Source organism: Pogona vitticeps, chromosome 13, assembly GCF_051106095.1.
Source record: "Pogona vitticeps strain Pit_001003342236 chromosome 13, PviZW2.1, whole genome shotgun sequence".
NCBI lineage: Eukaryota > Metazoa > Chordata > Lepidosauria > Squamata > Agamidae > Pogona > Pogona vitticeps.
Window position 1 is genome coordinate 10445216 of NC_135795.1, and position 19746 is coordinate 10464961.

Sequence of the window (19746 nt, forward strand, 5' to 3'; positions counted from 1 at the left end):
TTGTAAAGTCAAGCCTGTGGCTTCCTTTAGGGAGTCAGCCCATCTTGTGCTAAGTCATCCTCTTTTCCTGCTGCCTTCCATCTTTCCCACCATTATTGTCTTTTCCAGAGAATCCTGCCTTCTCATGATGTGCCCAAAGGAGGACAGCCTCAATGTTTTTGCCTACAGAGATAGTTCAGGTTTGGTTTGATCTACTCCTGGGTATCTACATTGCTCTCCTCCAGCACCACATTTCAAACAAATTCCTTTTTTTTCAGCTTTCTTCATTGTCCAGCTTTCACACCCATACATGGAGATCAGACATACAAGACTGTGGATGATCTTGGTCTCTAGTGACACATCCTTACACCTGATGGATATTTTCGAATTCCTTCATTGCTGTCCTATCCTTCTTCTGCCTTCTTGGCTGCCATCTCTATTTCGACTAGATGACTAAACTACGGTGTACAAAAACCTTGAACTATTTCAGTTTCTTTAAGGTCAATCAAGTGGGACGTGGTGGCGCTGCGGGTTAAACCGCAGAAGCCTCTGTGCTGTAAGGTCTGTAGATCTTCGGCTGTAAGATCGAATCCACGTGACGGAGTGAGCTCCCATCACTTGTCCCAGCTCCCGCCAGCCTAGCGGTTCGAAAGCATGCAAATGTGAGTAGATAAATAGGGACCACCTCGATGGGAAGGTAACAGCGTTCCGTGTCTAAGTCGCACTGGCCATGGGACCACGGAAGATTGTCTTCGGACAAACGCTGGCTCTATGGCTTGGAAACGGGGATGAGAACCGCCTCCTAGAATCGGACACGACTGGACAAAAATTGTCAAGGGGAACCTTTACCTTTAAGGTCAACCAAATGAGGGAGGGTCCCTATGAAAAGCATGTGCTTCCTCATGGAGCTACAGAGATCTAAAAACAGAAAATCCTGTTTTAGATCATAGCTCAAGAATCTCATTGACAATAGAGAAAAAAAAAGGAAGGTAATTTTCCAAAGGTTTCTTTCAAACAACAGGCTTGCTAACTATGTCATTTGGTCAACAACTGAAAGGAAGAGGCGTTGAGAGATTAATCCCTGTAAGCAAAACAATGTGGTGGCTGCTAAATTAGCATGCAGATATCAGTTCTCCCAGGGCTGTGATGATGATTGAGTGAAGTGCATTGAGTGCCACTCTCCACCTCTCTCAGCACCTTCGAGAGCTATGTTGTGAACGAGAACTCGCCAGAAAGCACGGCTTGTTTTTTTTTACGAGACACCAGTGCTCGCAAAGGCATTTCTGAGTGAGGAATTGCACAGCCCTTAAAGGAAGGAAGACAGACCACTGAGTGTGTATGTCCCCCCCCCCACCCACCCGCTGCTACGCCGTGCCATCTGGAAACCCGGAAACCCATGGCCCCTTCGTTCCCTTTTATGTAAGAGACAAGCATAATTTTTGTTCAGATAAGAATCCACCGACTGCTGACATGCCTGCTTGATCCGATTAAGCCATGAAACACAGTTTCTCATTCCAAATATGGGAAGAAGAAGGGGAAAAATGCAGCCCAATGCTGGCTCAAAATTATAGGAGGCTAGGAAGAAGAGCAGCAGCTAGAGCGAAAAGGCCTAGCCAACAGTGCGGAAGAGACCTTCAACAGCAAAGTCATTTCGGGATTGCCGACGTTCTGCTGGGCTGCTTTTAACTCAGCTTTACAAGGGGGTGCTGATAAGTATTGAGCCTTTCCCAGAAAAAAAATGAGCTAGGAAGCTGTAACTGCCAGACTATTCTACCTATTCCGCCAGGAAGTTAATGCACTTGCAACATCTGCCCTGCAGCTTCTTAAGGCCCTGCAAATAAAATCCTTCCAACTGCTGGTGTAACCACTCATTTGTGGAATTAGTTGTCTACAGAACAACATCCTTAAGAGAACAGCATTCTTAACAGCAAACCGGTCAACATCTCCAACAAAGGAGACTCTGACACCTTCCAAAGATGAGCAGGTGCCAATGGACCTACAGAGTGGAATGACAGTCGTGCCCCGCTTAACGATTACCCCGTATAACGATGAATCCACTTCACAACAATGTTTTTGCGATTGCAATTGCGATCGCAAAACGATGTTTTAATGGGGTTTTTTTGCTTTGCGACGATCGGTTCCCTGCTTCAGGAACCAATTCTTCGCATTATGACGATCAAAACAGCTGATTGTTGGGTTTTCAAAATGTCCGCCGGCTGCTGAAAATGGCTTCCCGCTGTTTTTAGGAGGCATTTTTCGCATAACAGGCACCCGAAAATGTATGGAGGATCCTTGCTGGATGAGCAGGTATTCAGCCCACTGGAACGCATTGAACGGTTTTCAATGCATTTCAATTTTTTTTCGCTTGACGACATTTTCACTCTACAGTGATTTTGCTGGAACGAATTAACGTCATCAAGCAAGGCACCACTGTAGTGTCAAGTTTCCCCAGAGTAGACCACCCCCTTATTCCTTAGTTTTTCTCAACTGGCGCTTACGGTTTCCATAATTCACTCAGAAGCACTGGTAGGAGAAAAGAATAAAATGTTCCATTTCCTCAAAGTTTTCCATAGATTAAAACAAACAGTATTCGGAATGAATAAAAAATTAACTCCTTATGTGAAAACAGCTGAACTGGTTAACCAGCTTCACAATCAGCAACATGGGTTGCTGGACTGACTACATGGATCTAAGTCTCCACACACTGGCTAACTGAAAAAAAATGCAGGAAAAGCATTCTTGAGAGGTGTGGCTCTCTTCGAAATCTGGGGCAGAAACGGAGCAACAAATACTGGATTGACTGATGCTCATCCCAGCCCAGAGAGGTCCCTTCCACCTCTCAAAGCCAGTGCCTGAAAGTTGCCAACAATTCCAACAAAATCTGCAGAACTACTTCTTGGGGCTTTGGTTCCGGATCCTGTCCCCTTTTGGTCACCCTCGTTTGGACTCATCCCAGGTTTTAATTAGACTTCTTGAAACATTGGGGACGACGATAGTATGCCAGGGACGGTCCGCCCAAAGCCGAACAGAGAGGGACCCGAGCTCGGAGGCAGCCGGTCACGGGGGATAAAGCCAACTTGGAGGGAAAAACCCTTTCCTTGCCTGCGGAAGGACTCGGGAAAAGCAGGCCAACCTGAGGTTCTCAATGGTTGTTCTGGGTTTTTCGGGCTCTTTGGCCATGTTCTGAAGGTTGTTCTTCCTGACGTTTCGCCAGTCTCTGTGGCCGGCATCTTCAGAGGACAGCAACCTGTGCTTTCTGAAGATGCCGGCCACAGAGACTGGTGAAATGTCAGGAAGAACAACCTTCAGAACACGGCCAAAGAGCCCGAAAAACCCAGAACAACCATTAGATCCCGGCCGTGAAAGCCTTCGCAAATATACTGAGGTCCTCAGCTTGGTAGCAGCAACAGAGAAGGCCGTCCCTTGTCTCCTCGCCAAGCTGGAACGAATATGATTTAAATCCAATCGGTTTAAAAGCTGTGGGTTGGAACTTTTTTAAAAATGATTTTCTAACAATTTAAATTTTAAAAATAGATTTTTTTAAAAAAAAATTAATCATTTTTTAAAAAATCATCGCTTGGTATCCACCTTTGCCCAAATGCCACCCGCGACAGTGGTAGGACCAAGAGAAAGGCTTTCTTTGAGGATTTCAAAAGCCGAGTGGGCTCAGAAAGGGAGATGCATGCTTTCGTGGAGCTTGGATCCAAGCGATGCAGGGCTTTGTAAGTCAAAACCAGCACTCCGACCGGGTCCCAGAAACAGACCAACAACCAACAGAGCTGTTATAAGGGGTGGTGTGTGTGTGTTCATGTGCTCCCTGTAACTAGCTCCAGTTGCCGTATTTTTCCGTGCACAGTGGTGCCTTGCTTGACGAGGATAATTTGTTCCCTCGAAATCGCTGTTAAGCGAAATCCTTGTCAAGCAAAACGAAAAAGCCCATTGAAATGCACTGAAACTGGTTCAATGCGTTCCAGTGCGCTAAATACCTCAGCATCCAGTGAAGATCCTCCACAGGGCAGCCATTTTGAGTGCCTGTAAAGCGAGGAATCCATCATGAAAACACAGCGGGGAGCCATTTTGCACAGTGGGTGGCCATTTTAGAGCCGCTGATCAGCTGTTTCAAAATAATCATTTAGCGAAAAATCGGTTCCCGAAGCGGAACCGATCATCGTTAAGCGAATTTTTACCATTAAAACATCGTTTTGCGATCACAAAAGCAATCCCAAAACCTTCATCGTCAAGCGGTTTCATCATTTAATGAGGTAATCATTAAGCGAGGCACCACTGTATGATACTTTTTCCTAAAATAGAGTAAAAATTGAGGGTCATCTTATACACGGAAGTAAGGGGGAGGGATCAAAGGGCTGTAGGACCGCTGCCCTTTGATGGTGCAGCCCTTTCATCGCTGCTTTGCTTATAGTAGGAATGAAGTAGACAACCCCCCCCCTTTTCTTATTTGGGGTTGAAAAAGTGGAGTTTGTCTTCTACATCGGGTCGTCTTATACACGGAAAAATACTGGCTGCGGCGTTTTGGATCTGCTGAAGTTTCCGGACAAAAGCAGCCCCACTTACAGCACGTTAAAACAATCCGTTACAGCAGTCTGATGTTCTTTTAAAAGGTGTGGCTCAATTATAAGGAATCCTAGCAATTTCTCAGCTAGAGCTGCCTAGCCCCCTTCTCCAAAGACTGCAGAGTATTCCAAGAACTTCCACCTAAAGAGAAATCACGGAATTCCTGAGAAATGACTCACAGCGCTCCGGACAGCATTAAACGGATACATCGATGCAGTGTCGCTCCACGTGCCGCCCGCTATTGGCGCACTCACCTGTGAAAAACAGATGTCTCTTGGTGGTTTCCTTCCTCTTCTCCAAACAGGGGTTCAGGAGGCGAAGGAGCTGTAAAACACGCTCTTCTCGGCGGGACTCGGTCAGGCAAGCATCGTTCATGACGAGATACGGGTAAATCTTCCCATTATGGCCTCGGATATAGAGTCTTCTGGCAGCAGTGTTATGCTTTTGTACTATCTCCACTCTGGGCATAAATCTATTAAGAAGAGAGAGAGAGAGAGAGAGAGAGAGATAAATACACCTGACTTTTCAAAGCTTAAAGTTTCATTTCTCTCCTCAAAGATGAAAGCTAATTTTTTTAAAAAGGGGGATTGAAATGCCGTACTTAACGCTAACAAAGGGAAGCATATTAGTGACCGCGCTGCTGCTCAGACCAACACTCCCATTATGAATTTTCATAACGACGCAACCTTTTAAGCAGCTATTTTCCCCCCCTTCTGTTATGCTGCTCAGCCAAGATTCAGTATGAAAAGCTTCCACAGGTGTGTGTGTATCACTCTCTCTTTGGTCTTCTTCAAATTGAACAACAAAAGTTCCTTGGTTTTGAACACAAAAACGGCGTGGAACACAGAAAATGGTGTAGAACGGGTTCCAATTTTTGTCCTGCTCGCAATGAACCCACATGAGGGTGTCTCATGGGTGTGTAAGCACAAAGCTGAAGAACTTTGGAATTTGAAGCTTTTTGGAACTCCAAAGAGCCAATCTTAGTATACCTTAAAAGGTGAGGGAATCAAGTGGAGGCACATCCTTGTTTAAATGGATTTAATGACATTCTTTAAAACCTGCCGTCCTCAAAACTGAGAGCCATCGTATGCAGCAGCAAGAGTGTTGACTCAGGAAAACTGGATTTAAACCCTCGAAAAAACTCACAGGGTAAAGTGGGGTCAGTAACCTCCATCTCAGCTTGACCTCCCTCAGAGGGTTGATGTTAATGAGGAGGCGGAGAAAATAAATGAAGTAACAGACAAATGCCTGTGGACAGCCATGTGCTCAACAAGACCCAAAAAATCACAAAGGGATATTTTAGACCAAAGATGAGAAAGCAGGCCTTCTCAGTGGTGGCCCCTCCTCTGTGGAATAAGCTTCTACCTGACGTGCCGGAGAAGCCATCCCTGGTGATTTTTAGGAAACCACTAAAGACAGAACTTTATAAAGCAGCCTCCAAGAACATATCCCAAGGGTTTCTTCTGTTTCCTTGACTCCCCACACAGCCAACCACCCGGGGAGACTTCCTGTCCTGCCTCCTTGCCAGAATGGTCGGCTACTCAGGGAGGCGGGGAAGTGCCGGTCGGGCTCCTTCCCAGAGTGATGTGATGATGACAACGAAGAACCTGAGCACTAGTGAGTGGACCGGCTGGTTCTGGAGGGGGGGGGGAGAGGGAGTGTGGTGTCATGATTCGTATCCATATCCCCAGGAATACGAATACAAAGAGCCCACATCTAGTCTACTGCAATGGACTAGCAACTGGATTTAGTCTCACTCGGCACCTGTAACTAGTTGTAACTAGAACTACTCCACCACAGAGAACATCCGAAGGATGGCTACCTTTCCACAAACTCTACTTTACCTTGCAATCTTGATGTAATAATGCGTCGGTTTTGGCATCAGGAATTCCCCAGGAATTTCGACTTCAGCTGTTTGGGCAGAGAAGTTGCTCAGAAAGCGGCATTTTTCCTCGATGAGGAAGAACTTGGGAAGCTGTTTGGTCTTCGCCTCGAGGATTTTGATCCATTTCTTCAGCTTCGAGATCAGATTGTGAAGCTTCATGGAGCCTGGCACGCTGAAGTCAAAATCTAACGATTGAAGGAATACGTGTTTTTTTAAAAAAAAACAGTAATAATAAAATAACAGAAACACTGCTGGTGAAAAACAGGAATTATGCAGCTACCCAAATCGTTGTGGTGAAAAAAGTTAAGCGTAACTAAGGTCCACCGGCTGCCAATCCATTTCTGGGCACAATTCAGAGTGCTGATTCTAACCTATAAAGCCCTAGATGGCTTGGGTCCAAGTTACCTCAAGGATTGTGTCACCCTTTGTGAGCCTGCTTGAGTGTTAAGATCATCAGGAGAGACATTTCTCTAGGCCCCACCCTTTCACTGATGGGTTGGGGGGGGCGGGAGAGGGCCTTCTCTGTGGCTGCTCCCAGACTTTGGAACTCCCTCCCACAAGAGGCCCAGCTGGCCCCCTCTTGGCTGTCCTTCCACAAGCAGGCAAGACCTTTCTCTTCAGGCAAGCTTTCCCCGAATGACCGTCTGCCTGCATGGGGTCCTCAAAGGGAGGGTTGTACCTTCCTGCTTTGAATGTGTTTTCGGTGTTGCTTTTATTTTTACTGCTTTTGAGGGGCATTGTTTGTTTTATCTCTTTTTTTTAACTATTTGCATACTTACCGTTTTTAGCTTTAAAGATTGTCTTTTAAGGAGGAAGACAGTGTAAAAACATTTAAAATAACATGATAATAAACTATGTTTGATGTCAACATCCTGCATGGTTAGATATATCAAACTGCATTCCTCCCTGTCCAGCTAAAATTTAAAAAGGAGGAGCTGCAACAACAGTAACATGAAGGGAATCTGGGAAAACGATTATTGGGTAATTTAAAATTATTATAGCTATTTGATTTCAACCTAACACAAACATTACCAAGCCAAGCCATGTATAAAACAGATGAGCCTTGTTGGCTAAAGGTGATTAAAAATGATCTGTTCCCATTTACACAGAACTAAAACGGCAGAGATTAAGCATTAAATCTGCTTGTTTCATCATTTATTCCAACATCATGTGGGCACTATTTTCTTATCAGGCAATGCTTGCACCTGATTTTTTTTTTTGAAAAATACCGTATTTTTCACTCCATAAGACGCACCTTTCCATAAGACGCACCAATTTTTCAGAAGAAGAAAACAGGAAAATATAATCTGTTTTCTTCGCTCCATAAGAGGCACAGACTTTCCACCCCCGTTTTGTGGGGAAAAAGTGCATCTTATGGTGTGAAAAATACGGTAATAATATTATGAGCTTCTCATCCCACACTAAGGTAATAAATTCTGATAACTGCTTCATCAGTGGCTTAGTGGTAAATTTATAATTATCGGTGCTCATGATGACAGTTCTTTTAGCCAGCCCCTTCCACAAGGAGAGTCCAAAAAGTGCAGTAATCCAGACTGGTCCAGGAGCAGGTCTTTTGTAAAGTGAATGGCTCTTAATTGTCCATTCAAGACCAAACTGCCTTCAAATACTTTGTAGCACAAGAGGATATTGCATTAAACTCTGTTCCTGGGAAAACCCATGTCTCTCCAAGCCATTTTTAAAATGGCAGCTGATCTTGGTGTGTATGTGTTGTGTGTGTGAACATGGAAGCCTCACAGAGTCAAAAACTTTCTGAATAAAACCATTACTCAGAAAGGTTTTGACTCTGTGAAGCCTGGCATCAGTACAATCCTGCGTATCTCCCACTGGCCTGAGGTAAAAATGAAGCTGGATTTGGATCATCCCACAACTCTCAGGTAGGACCCAAATGTGATCTGGGCAGCTATCCATGGAGAGCAGCTGCAGTTCCAAATGAAAACTAATTGAAAAAAAATTCTTACACATGAAAGCAGACCCGGGATCAAGTAGAGATGTATGCCCTTTCCCCAATTCCCCAGGTACTTCACATATATTGCACCTTTTTGATGCAGTGTTTGGCTTGTACGAAGGCTGATAAGTTGCACTAAAGATGGCCCATTCCATCACTTAGGACTTGGTGAGTCCATTGACTCAAATGAGCTTACTCTTGCTGTGATTCACTACACCGAGGCCAGTTGTAACTAGAGTTGGCCCATTTGAATCAATGGAACTTAGGCGTTGACGGAGCAAATCTCAATGAGGCTAAGCCACAGGATTTCAGGCAATAACCCTTTAGAGCAATGGTCCCCAACCTTGGGCCTCCAGGTGTTCTTAGACTACAACTCCCAGAATCCTTCACCACCACCTCTGCTGGCCAGGATTTCTGGGAGATGAAGACCAAAGGTTGGGTATCACTGCTTCAGAGGAAGACCTTTAAGAGGGAGATGGCCTCTGAAAAAGATCCAATTGCTAAATGAGGAGGCAGGGTGGAAAGAAAGCCAACTGACTGTTTTGGAAGGAATTGTTGTTTAGTCATTGAGCTGTGTCCGACTCTTCGTGACCCCATGGACCAGAGCAAGCCAGGTCCTCCTGTCTTCCACTGCCTCCCGGAGTTGGGTCAAATTCATGTTGGTCACTTCGATGACACTGTCCATCCATCTCGTCCTCTGTCGTCCCTTTCTCCTCTTGCCTTCACACTTTCCCAACATCAGGGTCTTTTCCAGGGAATCTTCTCTTCTCATGAGATGGCCAAAGTATTGGAGCCACAGCTTCAGGATCTGTACTTCCAGTGAGCACTCAGGGCTGATTTCTTTCAAAATGGATAGATTTGTTTTCTTTGCAGTCCAGGGGACTCTCAAAAGACTCCTCCAGCACCACAGTTCAAAAGCATCAATTCTTCGGCGGTCCGCCTTCTTTATGGTCCAGCTCTCACTTCCATACATCGCTTCTGGAAAAACCATAGCTTTGACTATACGGACCTTTGTTTGCAAGGTGATGTCTCTGCTTTTTAAGATGCTCTCAAGGTTTGTCATCGCTTTCTTCTCATGAAGCAGGCATTTTTAAATTTCACGGCTGCTGTCACCATCTGCAGTGATCATGGAGCGCAAGAAGGTAAACTCTGTCACTGCCTCCATATCTTCCCCTTCTGTTTGCCAGGAGGTGATTGGACCAGTGGCCATTATCTTAGTTTTTCTGATGTTGAGTTTCAGACCATTTTTTCCACTCTCCTCTTTCACTCTCATTAAGAGGTTCTTTAATTCCCCCTCACTTTCTGCCATCAGAGTGGCATCATCTGCATATCTGAGGTTGTTGATATTTATTCCGGCAATTTTAATTCCGGCTTGGGATTCCTCCAGTCCTGCCTTTCGCATGATGTATTCTGTATATAAGTTAATTGTGAAAGGAGAAGAGTGGGGAAAACCAGAACTGGAGGACAGATGGAATGGATTGGCTGAAATCCTCAAGAGAGAATGTTCTGAAACCTACAATCCTTATACTGTCCTTTCCTCAATAAAACACCAACTTCTACATGCCAAACGGTGACATATAAAAATAATTTACAAGCAATCTCTGTAAGCAACCATTTCAAAGTGTACTGGAGTCTTCAAAACATTAAGATTTTTATTTAAGGTTCCACTGTGCTCAAACACATTCCCAGCCATTTGAGTGAAAAAACGCTCCATCCCCCATTCAAAACGTCCCTCGCCGTCTTTTGAGCACTTTCCCAAAAAGTTAGGTTAGAGCAATTTCTGCATTCCCTATAAATCCAAGGGGGATTCGTTTGATATGACTTATGGGGGGGAAGGAGACAGAAATATTCCACAGAGACTCAGCTGTTCATATACAGGTGTCTACTTGAATCTTCAAATGAACCTTTAAAATGTCTATTAGACATCATCAAAAGAGATCCAGGCTAGATCCAGCCCAGAGGGATTGGAAGGGGTGAAATCAATGGGTTGCACTGATTTCGGGATCCCAGTCACGTGACCTCCAGGAACTCTCTTGAGAGCAAAGATCACAGAGAAACAGGAAAGCCATCAGAATGCTGGATGAGGCTCGGAAGGATTTAAGTTCAAACTCTCTTTGGCCACAAAGCTGATGGGGTGACCTTTGGGTCTGTCACTATCTGCCCTCCTCATGGGTCAGGAGGATAAAAGCAGGGATGATGGATGATGATGTACACCACCTTGAACTCTTGGGAAGAAAGGCAAAACATAAAGCCAGCAGACATCTGAAGGATAAGGAGGTGTTGAACCGAATCGGTAGATGCGGGGCCCACATTGATGATGTTGTGCCCATTTGGTTAAATGAATTTATTAAGAAAAATGGCCATCATCTGCCATCTGGAACACTGCTTCAGGGCTACAGACTCACGGAACAATGTAGTTGGAAGGGCCCTACAAGGCTATCAAGTCCAACCCCCTGCTCAAGGCAGGAATACAAATCAAAGGGTATCTGCCAGGTGGTTGTCTAAGTTTCTCTTGAAGGCTTCCAGCGTTGGAGCACTCACGACTTCCCAAGGTCATTGGTTCCACTGTTACACCGTTCTAATGGTTAGGAAGCTTTTCTGGACATTTGGCTTCCTGTAACTTGAGTCCACTGTTGCATATCCGGCACTCTGGAATGATCGAGAACAGATCCTGCCCCTCCTCTGTAGGACAGCCTTTCAAGGATTTGAAAAGTGTTATCCTATCTCCCCCCCTCAGTCTTCTTCCTTCAAGGCTAAACATGCCCAGTTCTTTCAGTCTTTCCTCATAAGGCTTGTTTTCCAGCCCCCTGATCATCCTTGTTGCCCTCCTCTGAACGTGTTTCAATTTGTGAGCATCCTTCTTGAAGTGTGGCATCCAGAACTGGACACAACACTCAAGGTGAGGCCTAACCAGTGCTGAATAGAGGGGGACCAGCATCTTGCGGGATTTGGAAACTATACTTCTCTTGATGCAGCCTAAAATAGCATTGGCCTTTTTTGATGCCACATCACCCTGTTGGCTCATATTTAGCTTGTGATGATTCTATGATGATTCCAAGGTCCTTCTTGCTCAGAGTATTGCTGAGCCAGGGATCCCCCATCCTTGCAATCAAGTCAATTCTGACCTATGGTGACTCTTTTAACAGTTTTCCAGGTACAGAGTATGCAGAAGTGGTTTACATCCCCCTCTCTTTTTTCTGGGGGTATCCCTGGGACGGTGCAGCTGGCCCAAAGCTACTCAGGCGGGCTTTTCTCCCAGTGGGGAATCAAAACTCCCAAACCCTGGCTCTGAATCCAGATATCTAAACCACTGAACTATCCAGCCAGAAGGACAATTCGTAATAATTTTGTCGTAAAAAAATTAAAAATAAATTATTTTTAAAAACACACACACACCAAACTAAATTTTTTTTTCCAGAGTTGTGATCAAGACTGAAAATGACTGCCAGCCCCTCATGGCAGGTCATATTGGATCTTCATGCGGCCGGCTCCTTTTAGACCAACCGCATCGACAGGGTTATAAAAATCCGATTATAATTCCAAGCCTACCCCCTAGTGAACAATCGGAGTAAATCACTCGGATGGGGAAAAGAAGAGAAGCAGAACAGAAGTGTAAGGCAGGCCACCGTTTGCCTCCAAGGGCTCTCTGAAGCTCCGGGGAAATGAAGTCACCAAATGGAAAGTACAGTATTCTCACTAATGATATGCAAATAATTTAAGCAAGAATATTCAGCAGTGTTAATTAAAAAAAATAACCACGGATTCAAGCCATTCATTTGACCATAGGAGATATCTCCAGTTGCTGAAAATATCTATTTTAGACTGGTTTTCCCCCCTTTGTGTTTGGCTTCTCAGTAGCAGATGGGAATGACAGAATGCGTGCAATTAATTAGCTGTCTTTCTTCGCATTACAGGAGATCCCGTACAAAGCGGGTCTGAGTAAATCCAGACTCTAGAAAAGGCCAAGAATTACAAGCAATATGAATGGCATGGTGTGGCTTCCTTGCTTTTAAGACAGCTTAATTAGGGAGGAAAGGAAATCTCTTTGATATCAATCCCAATTTAAAAAAAAACACCAACTCTTATGGCCTGCACTGCTTTAAGGGCTATAGAATGGAAAAGAGGATGATTTTTTTTTTTAATATAAAGAACCGACTTAGTGAATTTCCTCTGCAGGAAGAGTGGTGGGGCAGGGAGAGAGAGTTGGATTAAGACTTCATTATTGCACAGAAGTAGCCGTGGCCAGTTATTAAAGGAAAGAATGAAATGGATTAGAAAGTTCACTAACTATATACGGCAACCTTCTCCAATAGGAAGCATCTCCAGATGCAGGAGACTATGAACATCATCCTCCGCAGAATTGGAAGGTACGGCTGGTTGAGGAAGGCTCATATGAACTATCTGGGTCTCCAGATGTTCTTGGACTAAAACTCCCAGAAGCCTTCCCCACTAGCTGTGCTGGCCAGGATTCCTGGAAGTTGAAGTCCAAGAACATCTTAGAATCTAAGGTTGGAAACCACTTTGATACATCTGATGCTCATAAGTTATGTGACTACATTTCCCAGAATCCAGCAGTTTTCACAACTAGTAACAAAGAACCGTCTAGGAGTCCTTCAACCTCCAACTGCCTTGCTCCTTCCAACCTTGGAAGCAACCTCTGACTGCTTGAGGCAGGAGGACACCTCACCTGCTCCTCTTGTTTGCGCTGCCAGCTGTTCTTCCTTGATTGGTTAAGAGGAGGGGGATCTGCTCATGGGCCCAAATCGGAGAGGAGCAGGTGCCATCCAAAAGGATGAAGGCTTTGAGAAGAGGGGACGTGGTGGCGCTGCGGGCTAAACCGCAGAAGCCTCTGTGCTGCAGGGTCAGAAGACCAGCAGTCGTAAGATCGAATCCACGCGACGGAGTGAGCTCCCGTCGCTTGTCCCAGCTCCTGCCAACCTAGCAGTTTGAAAGCATGCAAATGCGAGTAGATAAATAGGTACCACCTCGGTGGGAAGGTAAAATGGTGTTCCCCAGTCACGCTGGCCACGTGATAACAGAAAGTGTCCTCGGACAAGCACTGGCTCTACGGCTTGAAAACGGGATGAGTGGCGCCCCCTAGAGTCGGACACGACTGGACTAAAAATGTCAAGGGGAACCTTTACCTTTAACACTTCCCAGAGATGTTAGATAGGGTACCTCCCTCCCTACTGAGGTTGCACAGTTACCTGTAGGGGCCTCTGGAGATGGAAGCCAGCACAGACAATAAGAGGCTTCATTATGCTCCTAATGAGTTGGCCACATGTGAGAGAAGCAACTCAGCCCCTCTAACCCACCACATTGTCCTAATTTTCTTTAAGACACCCCCCCCCCGGAAATCAGGATGTTCTGAAGTCCTTTTCTATCCCATTTTAGTTGCAACAGGGAATGCAAACGTAGAAAAGAAGACTTAGAGATGACAGGCCAAGCTCTCCCTCGTTCTGCACCTCACTCCTTCCCTAGAACATCTCCCGCCAACCTACAGAACTCTGCCTGGCTGCCTGAACCAAGGTTAAACTTAATTTGGACACATAAAAGTAGATTAAGTCTTCCCAATGAGTTGCTCTATTTTAGAAAATATCTCCTTTTACAGTGGTGCCTCGCTTGACGAGGATAATCCATTCCAGTGAAATCGCTGTAGAGTGAAATCCTCGTCAAGCGAAATTAAAAAGCCCATTGAAATGCATTGAAAAGCGTTCAGTGCATTCCAATGGGCAAAATACCTGCTTGTCCAGCAAAGATCCTCCACAGGGCGGCCATTTTCGGGTGCCTGTGCAGCAAAAAATGCCTCCTAAAAACAGTGGGGAGCCATTTTGAGCAGCCGACAGCCATTTTGAAAACCTGACGATCAGCTGCTTTGATTGTCGTAATGCGAAGAATCGGTTCCCGAAGCAGGGAACGGATCGTTGGAAAGTGGATTTTGCCCATTAAAACATAGTTTTGCAATCACGGATTTGTCGTCAAGTGGGGTAATCGTTAAGCGGGGCACCACTGTACAGTACTTTAGTTGTACCTGCTGAGGTGGGAATACAAGTCTCCAGAGGGAAGAAAGAAGTCTTAAAGCAAACAAGGAAGAACCAAGAAAGCATAAAACACACCAAGCACAGAAAACCAGAATACTTGCGTCATGCAATGGGAAACCAAGTACAGATCACTACAGCTGAAGGTAAAATAAATACTGTACAGTGTTTCCCCGAAAATAAGACAGGGTCTTATATTAAATTTTGCTCCAAAAATTGCATTAGGGCTTATTTTCAGGGGATGTTTTATTTTTTTCATGTACAACAATCTACATTTAAGTAAAATCATGTCATCATCTTTTGGCTGCTGCCCAATGGTGGAGTGTGGGGCTTCACTTAACTGGGGCTTATTTTGGGGGGGGGGTAGGGCTTATATTACAAGCACCCTGAAAAATCATACTAGGGCTTATTTTCAGGTTAGGTCTTATTTTCAGGAAAACAGGGTAGGAAAAATTCAGGAAGGAGAGGAGTTTACTGACTTGACAAACGGAGTTTGGATATAACATCATTATTTAGATGTGCTACATCCCAAGTCTGAATAACCATGACAACGTCTTATATTCAGGAGGAGGAGGAGGACGAAGCACATCAAAAACAGAGTCGGAAATGTATGTAAGGGGGGGGGAAACGCCTTGAGAAACTCAGAAATTGTGGGGGGTCAGTTTCAGTGAGTGATAAAGTTTAAACTGCCTCTGGCCAGAATCCTTGTATTTACGTAATGGCAGTATAAATCAAATGACATAAACCACACCAGCACAATGCCGTTAATCAATGAGTTGTTGCTTCCTTTCCTCACCGGGCACCAACTTGGCAGGGGGACCAGCAATGCAAGCGTGAATTCTTTTAACTAGCAGCAATTCACCCATTGAGATTTATTCCCACCACTTGACTTGACACTAGTTTCGGTAAGCAAAATGAGAGTCAAGCGTGATGTAATGGATTCAAATCCCTGCTCAGCTATGGAAACTCTCTGGCTAAAACCACACGTTGAATATTTCACACACCTTTAAAAATCCCATTAGGGCATGGATGGCGAACCTATGGCACGCGTGCCACAGCTGGCACACAGAGCCATAAGTCGCCATAGAGAAATACTTATGCATCCTCCAATCCCGGATTTCGGCACTCCCCTCTGCTGGTGCAATGGTCCAGCGGAGGGGTGCAATGGCAACCATTACCGGTCTAGCCCAATGGGGGACTGGAGGACCAGTAAGTATTTATTACTGCCTATGGGGGGGGGGGGGGAAACCAAGCATTTAACCCTTGCAATGCAGGAGCAGTTGTGTGTTTTTTTAAAAAAAACAAAAACCTCAGCATTTGGGTTTTAATTACAGTACAGTATTGGCACTTTGAAATAAATAAGTTGATTTTGTGTAGCAGTTTGGGCACTTGGGCTCAAAAAGGTTCACCATCAATGCATTAGGGTGACTATAAGTCAGATATGATCTGAAGGCACATAAATTCAGAATTGCGGCCACTGATTTTTTAAATTTTTTTAAAGGTGCACAGAGATCCAAACCATGCAAGGATAGGACCCCAGTCAGGACAAAAAGACCACACAAATTAAGGATTCTTCCTCAGCTGTAGACCACTATGGTAATTAACTTTGGCATTAATTCAGCAGCATAGAGTCTATTGCTACTGCAAATTAATCAAACACTTATTTTCTGAAAAATGTATTAAATCCCAAGACTCCAAAAGGCAAGTATATTAAGCAACTTAAATGCAATCCTTTCCTTCCACTCTTCCTCTTTAATTCAAAGCCCAAGTTTAACAGATTGAAGCAACCTCATCATTCACTCACTAAAACAGGGATTTTAATCCTGAAACTACTTGGACCTAAATCATAACAGAACAATAAAAATGTTCCAAATCTACAAAAAGATACCGGAAAGTTTCCCAAAAGTAGACAATCCTTTTAGTATCTTCATTGCTTTAACGGGTTTTATCTCAGAAGTTGAGAGGTATTGGTTCTGTTCGTTTGAACATGAGGTACGAAGTTCATACAAATGAAATGTAGTCCATTTTGCATATGGTGCCAACACATGCAAAACACACACACAGTGGTGTCCAACTTTGGCCCTACAGATGTTCTTGGACTACAACTCCCAGAAGCCTTCACCACCACCTCTGCTGGCCAGGAGTTGAAGTCCAAGAACATCTGGAGGGCCAAGGTTGGGGACCACTGCATCTAGATGCCTTCTTCCAGCTGGGGAAGAAAGAGAACTAGGGATGTGCAGGGATCTCCTGAGGAAATCTGAAGGCCAGTATGGGGCTTCCAAATGAATCTCAATTCAGACAGCTAACTTCAGGCATCTCTGGACTCAGAAACTTTAAAGTTTGCATTAAAAAAGATAAAAAAGGAGATTTGTACCCTTCTGATTTCCATTGCAATCTAGACAAAAATTGATCCGACTGGCTTAGCTTTGCTCAGGAATCAAATCCGGCAATTCTGCCTCAACCCAGATCTGATCCTAATCGGTCTGAATCGGGTCGATTTCTTTAATATCCACAACACAGCCCACCTTCAGACTGAAGTCGTTGCACAACACAGCTTCCTTTCATTTCAAAGGGCTCACTCTGCTGATTCTGGCCAGGATCCAATGGCGTATTTCACAATTGCCTGCCAGGAGAAGCAAAGATTTCCATGCCCTCGCATGGAGGCCAGGAACCAGCTCAGCAAGCGCGTCTCAACTTTCCACAACTGGTTCTCACAGGACGCGTGTCAAACCGCCCGGGGGGAAAAGTGGGACCATCGGTTCTTGCTAAAGCAGCAGGATCCGCTGGAACTGTACGACTGGATCCTGCCCAACACTTTTTAGATCAGCATTTCCATTTTTGGCAGTAAGCATTTGGCTTGGGCTGCTGCTGCCATGGCTGAGCTTGAGCGCCAGATGGTGATTTTGGCAAATGAAACGGACATTTGATAAACGAGCTGGCTAATGAAATCAAAGAGTAAGCCCTGAGTCCACATTCTAAAACACAGTATTCTTTGAAACCTTCCAGATTCTTTTCCATCCAAGAAAATTAGCCGAGCTTCTGGAGTACACAGTCAATACGTATCGGCAGAAGCTGTGACGGGACCCTTCGGAATTTCCCGGCAAGGATGAGTGAACAAAATCTGCCACTTACAATAGAATCATAGAATCAGAAAGTTGTAAGAGACCTCTATAAAGTCATTGTGTCCAACCCCCTGCCCAGTGCAGGAAAAAAACCAAAGGGTATCTACCAGGTGGTTCCCTAAATTTCTCTTGAATGCCTCCAGTGCACTGGAGCACTCATCATTTCTCGGGGTAACTGGTTCCACTGTCATACTGCTCTGTTAGGAAGTTTTTCCTGACATTCAACTGAAATCTGGCTTCCTGTAACTTGAGCCCATTGTTGTGTGCTCTGAACTCTGGGATGATTGAGAACAGATCCTGCCCCTCCTCTGTATGACAGTGTTTCAAGTACAGCGGTGCCTCGCTTGACGAGGATAATCCATTCCGGCAAAATCGCTGTTAAGCGATATCCTCGTCAAGTGAAATAAAAAATCCCATTGAAAAGCATTGAAAACCTGTTCAATGCGTTCCAATGGGCTGAATAACTCACCGTCCAGCGAAGATCCTCCATAGGCCGGCCATTTTCAGCTCCCTGTCTTGCGAAAAACCATTCCTAAACACAACGGGGAGCCATTCTGTACACCCAGCGGCTGTTTTCAAACCCAACGATCAGATGTTTTTGATCATCGTAATGCAAAGAATCGGTTCCCAAAGCAGGGAACCGATCGTCGCAAAGTGAAAAACACTATTCAAACATCATTTTGCGATCGCAAAAACTTCATCGTTAAGCGATTTCCTTGTCTAACGAGGTAATTGTCAAGCGGGGCACCACTGTATTTGAAAAGTCCTATCATATCTCCCCTCAGTCTTCTTTTCTCAAGAGAATGATGTTCTTTGCTAACAGCAGCCATTTGACTTTGATCCACCATGGATGGCAGGCTATCATCATTCCAAATGGCACCCTTGGTTTAAAAAAGGAACAAAAACAAGAATACCATCATGTGAACACAATAAAAAAAATAGACCAAAATTAAATCTGTCCAAGATCAGACTGATCTTGAACATGTACAAGTTAAACATTGATATTCACTTATATAAATACCCACACACAAATGAACATTTGACCTCTTTACTATCAGAAAGTGTAGAGAGAGAGAGAGAGAGAGAGAGAGAGCTGGGGATAGATTAAGAAATGATTCTGTGGGCTGCCCCTCACTGGGTAGGGGAATCAAATGAGCCTATTTCAGAACTCAGCTGGATTCATTGTGCAACCTGAATCCCATCGAGTTTGGGGAGGAGGAGAATTACCTCTAAGAACAATGTACTTTTGCAAAACTTCCTTGTTCAACAGAGTTTTAGAATCAACGTCCATCATGTCCTCCTTTTATAGAATATGCCCCCGTCTAAGAGGACAGACGGAAGCTGAGATGACACAAGAGAGCTACTTGTTAGGACTCCGACACTAATGTACTGCTGATCCATAAATAATGGAAAGCAACAGTGGTTAATAGAAAGTGAACAGTAATGGCACTAAGCCTTCCAAACAGTCTTTTCAAAAGGCCGAGAGTAGCTATCGCCCTATCCAGCTCAAATGGGGAAAATTCACCCAAGTAATTTCATGATCATCCTGTATCCACCTTTCAATTACGTCATCTCTGCAGATGCTAGTTTGAGCGGAAACATCCACGTTACTGTTCAGTTGCTGAATTTCAAGAGACTTATTCCTGTCCCATTTTAACCATAAACCTGGGGTGTCAGGAAATTATGGATACCCCAGTGTGCTGTATTGTATAGAGTGAGGAACTAGGATTCAAATCCCCGCTCGGCCATGGAAACTCCCTGGAAGTGTGGCACTGGTAGAACCACGCCTTAAATATCATACTTGTCTTGAAAGCTTTATTAAGGTCGCTATCATTTGATTCCAGTTTGATGGCACATAACAGTAACCAGGAAATTACTTTCTTATCCACAAATGGTTTCTTATAATTCTGTTTTCTAAGCACTTAACGTATTCAAGTCTTTTGTCAAGTAACCACCCAGAAAAAGTGTTCTTAAGGTCATTTCACAACATTTCACAGTAGATGTATTAACTTATCTGATGACTGAAACTTCCGTCACTCACTATGCTGTTGTGCCCAATTATTCCTGAATACAGTAGTGCCCCGCATAGCAACGATAATCCGTTCCAAAAAAATTGTCGCTATATGGATTCGTCGCTATGCGGGACAAAAAAGCCCATAGGAACGCATTGAAACCTCTTCAATG

General features: G+C 44.5%; 1 protein-coding gene across 1 annotated transcript in view; it reads right to left on the minus strand.

Moving 5' to 3' along the window:
- The window catches only part of TRRAP (transformation/transcription domain associated protein), a 190027-nt gene that overhangs the window by 13366 nt on the left and 156915 nt on the right, over positions 1-19746 (minus strand). The window contains 2 exon segments of the mRNA XM_072982772.2: positions 4806-5023; positions 6396-6621. Coding sequence (XP_072838873.2) covers positions 4806-5023; positions 6396-6621 — 444 coding nt within the window.